The following is a 6,469-nucleotide window of genomic DNA, read 5'->3' as shown; positions in this document are numbered from 1 at the left end:
GTTACTTGGGAGAAGAGACCAACCCCCACCTCGCTACAACCTCCTTTCAGGTAGTTGTAGAACATGATAAGGTCTCCCTTGAGCCTCCTCCAGGCTAAACAACCCCACTTCCCTCAGCTGCTCCTCATAAGACTTGTGCTCTAGACCCTTCACCAGCTTCGTTGCTCTTCTCTGGACACGCTCCAGCACCTCAATGTCCTTCTTGTAGTGAGGGGCCCAAAACTGAACACAGGATTCGAGGTGCGGCCTCACCAGGGCCGAGTACAGGGGCACGATCACCTCCCTACTCCTGCTGGCCACACTATTTCTGATACAGAATGCTAAAGGAAAGACGAAGTACAAGATTTAATGCAATGACACATAAAACTTCCTTTCAGAAGTTTCCATCATTAAAATACACAGCAAATGAAATTCAGAAGGTACCTACACTATACTACACTATACCCACTTCCATACTATGGAGGATACAGAGGCAGCTTTAAAGGTTTGTAAGAACAATCAGCCTTCTAAGCTGGATTCTTCTGTTAGTGTTTAAAAAAGAAAAAAGGCTAATATACTGTAATGAATTCATAAGAGGTTTTGTATGAGCTTATTAAAAGGATAATGTGACCTTTTAGTTGAGACTTGTTAGAGATAATTTGTGTCAGGCAAAAGTTAAATTTAAAAAAAAAAAAAAAGAGGAATAGAATTAAGTGAGTTTGAGGATATTATACGATGCCTTTATGAAGTAAGTAAGTTCTGGAAATCAGAAAGGTTGCCAAAAATAAAGTTACTTTGTTAAGAAATAATTGATACTTGCAGTGCAATGTACTTCACTACATTGAAAAGTTAGTTCTTTGCTTGCTGTATGAAGGCCTATTTTCACATTTAGATAAAATGATTTTACAGAAAGCTATAATGGAGTCTGATGAAGAGTGGTCCGTGAACAAGAAGTTAATTGATCTTTCTTCAAAAGATATTCGTAAATCTGTAAGTAATGAAATGTATTAAACACAATTTCTCAGCAAATTCTTCTCATCTTTTTTTGTTATTAACTGTTTCAAAGAGAGAAGAAAGGGAACAGAATTAGATTAGTGGATAAGGAGATAGCATAGGCATGATGAGAATTAAGAGTCTGGCTGAATTCCTAACTGACATTAGGGAAAAGATTCCCATTTATTTCAACAATAGGTGGACTGAGCTGCAAGCACAGGTTGAGAACAAAGCTGGCACTTTGAAGACATGTACCAGCATAATTTTCTTGATTAACTTTAAGAATTAAGGTAGATCAAAGATTTGCAAATTACTTTCCTGGAAAAAATGTGATGTGTCTTTTTCATTGACCTAGAACAGCCTTTTGTGTTGCTAAGTTTATGAAGCGAAAATATAAATAGCATTATAAGTCTTTTTTTCTGGAACAAGGGAACAGTACTCTATCTGTCTCCTGGATACTAAACTGAAACATCTTTGCATATACAAATCTTAAAGGAATAATGCTGAAACTGTTAGGTTCAAAGATTGTTCCATCTTTTTAATATTCAAGTGAAAGATGTGTGGTATATAGACTTACCACAAGTAGTTTACTACTATGTAGTAATAATACTTAATTTCTGAAAGTGTCTTTTAGTAAACATAGCACCTTTGCACTAAAAAAAATCCTAGTTTAGGAGAAAGACGAGATGGGTCTTAGTAATGAGACACGAAGTCTGATATGACAAAGAGAGAGAAATTAAGTGCAAAAGAGTAAGGGATTGGGTGGCTGTATAGTAGGAGAGGTTTTGTATATTGTGATGACTCTTGAACTGAACGAACAGTGGTAGCAAATGTGGCAAAAAGACAAAATTTATTCTGCCGCGTAAGCTGAAATGTCATATAAATGTAATGGGAGTCAGTTATGGGTCACCTTATTCAAAGTGGTGAGGCTTCACCTGGAAAATTTGAGTCTGGTTTTGGGCACAGCATTGTAAGACAGTTACAGAAGAGGAGAGCATAGGTTAGAAAACGTAACTAAAGTAACTGGTTTAGGGATTGTGCAGTCTAGGAAAGAAAAGACTGAAATGGGATGTGATGGTAGTTTTCTGTATATAGGAGATTGTTTTAAAGAAGATAGTACTTAGTTGTGCGCAGGCACTCTTGGATGCAGACAAGAAGGAATTAAATTAATTTGTAGCAAGGACTTAGGGAGGACTTTAAACTTAAGGTGGATGTAAACAGACAACAGAATAGGTATGTCTTCTGCTCATTGGTGTTTCAGAACAGGGAAAGCCAATATCTGTCACAAATAAATGAAGTATAATTTTCTTGACACATGGTAGGGCATCAGGACATTTGATTTCTTTAAGAATCTTCTTAGCCATACATTTTTGTGACTGTATTATATACCCATTTGAAGGTAGGCCAGTTTTCGGATTAAGTCACAACACTTCTTTAAATCAATAAAATGCATCTGAGTGTAAATTGTTACACAGTTGTATGATTTTAACATTATTTTAGGGTAAAAGAAATGCCTGTAGCCTTCAGGAAGATATGAGAGTATAGTTTAGAGACTGAGCTGAGGTGTGGGAAGTTGGAGAGTTGTATTAGGAGATGGTGGTGCCTGGAAGGTGGGTCAGACATGGCTGAGACATCATCCAATGGGTGGATTGTGTGCAGAAACTGGGACTATAGTGTCCAGAGGCAGAGCCTAAGCATCCAGCCCTTGCACAGCATCAAGGCCTTCTGTGCTTCTCCCTCTGCTCCCCACAGTGAGGGAGCTGGAGTAGGCAATGGGCTGGGAGTGGACACAGCTGGGAGAGCTGACCTGGCAGCAAGCACTGTTCAGCAATAGCCAAAACACAGGCACATTATCAACACTGGTTTAGTCACCAGTCCAAAACTCAGCACCATAAGGGCTGCTGTGACAAAAATGAACTCCGTCCCAGCCAGACCTGATACATTGCTGGACACAAATAAGATAAAGCTGACATTTTCCTTAAGGTGTCTCCCACTGACCCATTTTTTCTTCATTTACTGATTTTTTTTTAGTCCATTTAAAATGTTTTATGATTCTTGCTGTGTTACATTGTCCCTCTGTATTAAATCTTAATTATTTTTAGAGTGAATTTTCAAGCAATATATGGAACGTGCCTTGTGAAAATTGCACACTTATTTGGACTGTAGCAGAGGAAATGCTTATGAATTTGAGGCTTTGTAAATCTTATCTGTACAGGAACATCCTCAACAATTAAAAGAGTGGAAAATAACTTGTTGCAGTGAAATAACAGAAATTACTTGCAATACTGTAGCAAGAAGTGAATCCACTTCTCACTCTGTCAGACTGAAGGGTCTTTCCTTGTGGCAGGATAGCCAGTGTCTCCTCTATAGGCTGACTGAATTATTAAATTATCTGATTTGGCAAGTTAATGATAACTTCCATGTAGTTAGTGGGGTTTTCTGGTAGTGTATTCTCCATAAAGGTGTTTCCCCTCCCCCCTGGGCGTCAATGTTTCCTCTGGGTAAATGTTTCCTGTTGTCACACAAAACATTATCTTTAATAAATGCAACTTGCTGGTGGTTGTCTTAAAATTTCTACTCAACCCATGTAATTCAGAGGCATGGAGTCCGGAGGGCATTTGCTCAGTGTACATGCTGCTGCCTGGTCCTTCCCTGTCTCTTACCTGGTGCTGCAGCGGTGTCCTCTGGAGGTTCTGCCACCCAGCAATCATCTTCTTGGTTTTCAGTGTCTTTTTATCTAGTTGTTGTGTGTTCTTCTTTCCCCTTGCTTGTTTGTTTTACTGTTTCTCTGTCGCCGTTTTATACTACACATACTTGGTTTGAGAAGTGGTTCAAAATAAAATGTGATACTATCAACTGTAAAACCTCTTTCAAATTCATTAAGTTGCAGGGAGGTTAACTAAATGCCTACAGTCTGTTAAACATCTAAAAATGTAGTTTTGTGTGTATAGGTTCCTAAAGGATTACCATACTTTTCTGTGGACTTTGGCCTTCAAGGAGGATTTGCTCACGTCATTGAAGATCAACACAAGTTCCCTCATTACTTTGGAAAGGTATTGTCGTGTAAAAGATCAATTTACCAGTTACACTCTATTTTGTAAAATTTAAGTAATTAAAACAGATGCTGCCAGAACAGTTACTTTGATGTACCTTATCCCAATTTATTAGCTGACTTTTCTTGGTGAGTCATTATAACTTAGCTTGTTGATTAAAGGAGTAATTGATTTCTTCACTGGCTGATTCTCAGGATGTAATTGTAGATCCATGCTTCTTTTGAATTAATAGGAACCCTAGATATGCGACATATAGTTTAATATGTGGAAAATACTTGCATCATTTAAGAAGAAGAAGGAAAAAAAAGGTTTTTCATGACTATAGTATTCTCATATAGGTGCACTGGCTTCTGCTTGTATAAATTAGGGTGCATACACATACAAACTCACAGACAACTCCTAGTGTAATACATGTGTGGTTAAATTACTCCATGTAGTATAGAGAGTATAGTATATACAGGAAGAGCTGCAATAAAATCTTCCTTTCTTTATTATGTCACAGCAATCGTTTATTGAAAGAGTCAATATTGCAAAAACACTAAGAGTGATTGGGAAGAAATATAACTTACTTCAAGAAGAATTGAGAGCAAAGTGGGCAGTTTTCTTTTTTCTGAACTTTCCTCTTTTTAGTCACAAATGTACTAATATATTAACAGTCTTGCAATGTTAGGATATTTATGCAATGCATTGCTATGCTGTACTTAAAAGAATTTTGCTGAGGCAGCCATCTAATAACTACAGTTCTAATTTTTGAATTGGTATATTTTTCAGAATTTCCAGTTTTAATAAGTAGCACTTGAAGAAAAGTGACAAATAATCTCATCATTTGAAAATATATATTTCTAAATTCTATGGCAAAATAGTGTTAACTAATATGGTAATTTTGCATTTATCATTATCTATCTTTGTTCTACTTGCAAAGGAAATCATTGGTGGCATGTTGGACTTGGAACCACGGCTCTGGAGAAAAGGAATCAGACAGAATTTTGAGGATCAGAGGAAGAAGGTGTTGCAGTTTGCACAGTGGTGGAAACCATATGACTTTACCAAAAAGAAAGAATGAGTACATCCCTGCAGTCAAGGACTATATAAGCCATAAATTATATTAAAGGATATTTCATATGTTAAGAATAACACCAGTGTGTTATGTATTGCTAATGTATTTTAAAACCAAGGATATTGTTTAATTGCTGATTACCTGTTTCTGGTTTAGACACTGTGTGGATCACGTGAACCTGCAAGCCTGACAAACCACAAATGTATGGTGTTTTTAGTTTTTCATTTTTTAACTGAGCCAAAAGAATAATATCCATGTGGCTATTTGAATTCTTGAAAACGTAGCTTCTTCTTTTGGAGTTTTTATAATCTTTGAGGCAACTGGTTTTTTTTTTTTATATTGTATTTAGCATAGAGCCAGTGCTTAATTATCACAGTGACTTTTGTAGAAAATGGTGTAAATTTTAAGAACATTTTGATTAATACAAATACATTGCTGCAGAAGGAAGCTGAAATTATTTTCTGACTTTGAATCCTTGTATTCTTTAAGTTGAGGTCATTGCAGTAATACAGATGTTCAAGTATGACGTGATTGATAGACCTGCTGCTGTCCCCCTGCACAAGAATTAATGCCGTTTTCTGTACTTTCTTTCAATATGAAGTAGTTGCATAAAGGATGATGGCACAGTCCATAGCTGGTGGCAAGTGACAGCTTTAATGGTAATAGTTACTTATGATGACAACAAAAAAGCAAAAAAGAAGGAGAGAGGAGCGGTGAAAAACCTTAAAGAAAAACACTCTCCAATGGCCAGAAAAGAAGAAAATAATCTCAGGGATCTCCTCAGGTGACTCTTCTCCCCTGGGCATCCTCTCTTGTGCGGCAGGCGGTCCACCATAGTACTTTTCTGATAATAACAATATAGTTTTCGTCGGGAAACTCCCTGCTGGTTGTTCCTGCTTTGATGCTGTTAGCGCTGATTGGAGCACGCTCTGATCAGAGTCAAGAGTTGCACGTTAATTGATTGTTAAGCTTTGTGCATGGATGTCACTGGGAAATGTCTGTCCACTATTTAAAGGACTACTGTCTACTGTGTTATTCACTAGGTTTTGGTTTTTTGCTTGTGTAAAAGTTACAAAATGGGGGTAGGAAAAGGTGAGGGTGGGAAAAGGGAGATTCTCGCATCAATGTCAATCACTTTCCATGGGAAACCTGACATAGCAGGCTTGGGTTTTGGAGGTGGAGAGCTGGGAGAACAGGTCAAGGACAGAAGGACAAGGATGAAAACATTGCCAGAGCATCCTCCCAGTGGATAAGGGAAAGGGCGCAAACTTGCAAACAAAAGACTGCAGTGCTACAGGGAAAGGCTCTGAGTGGCAAGCGGAAGGCCCTTAGCATAGCAGAGGTTAAGGCACCGTGCAAGTGTCCCAGCATCCTTCCCGCTCTTTTC

The 6,469-nt window shown here is 37.8% G+C and overlaps 1 protein-coding gene across 1 annotated transcript in view; it reads left to right on the top strand.

Annotated features, from left to right (window-relative positions):
- CWF19L2 (CWF19-like 2, cell cycle control (S. pombe)) overlaps window positions 1-5,515 on the top strand; it is a gene marked incomplete at its 5' end in the record, with an annotated part of 30,315 nt that extends 24,800 nt beyond the window's left edge. Inside the window, 3 exons of the mRNA XM_009574639.1 lie at window positions 889-969; window positions 3,924-4,025; window positions 4,948-5,515. Of these exons, the coding sequence (XP_009572934.1) occupies window positions 889-969; window positions 3,924-4,025; window positions 4,948-5,088 (324 nt within the window). The remainder of the gene's footprint in view (window positions 1-888; window positions 970-3,923; window positions 4,026-4,947) is intronic.
- Window positions 5,516-6,469: the final 954 nt, after the last annotated feature.

This window comes from Fulmarus glacialis, unplaced genomic scaffold (genome assembly GCF_000690835.1).
Source record: "Fulmarus glacialis isolate BGI_N327 unplaced genomic scaffold, ASM69083v1 scaffold3063, whole genome shotgun sequence".
Lineage (NCBI taxonomy): Eukaryota > Metazoa > Chordata > Aves > Procellariiformes > Procellariidae > Fulmarus > Fulmarus glacialis.
The sequence above is the reverse complement of the archived record's forward strand: the minus strand, read 5'-3'. Positions and strand labels throughout refer to the sequence as shown.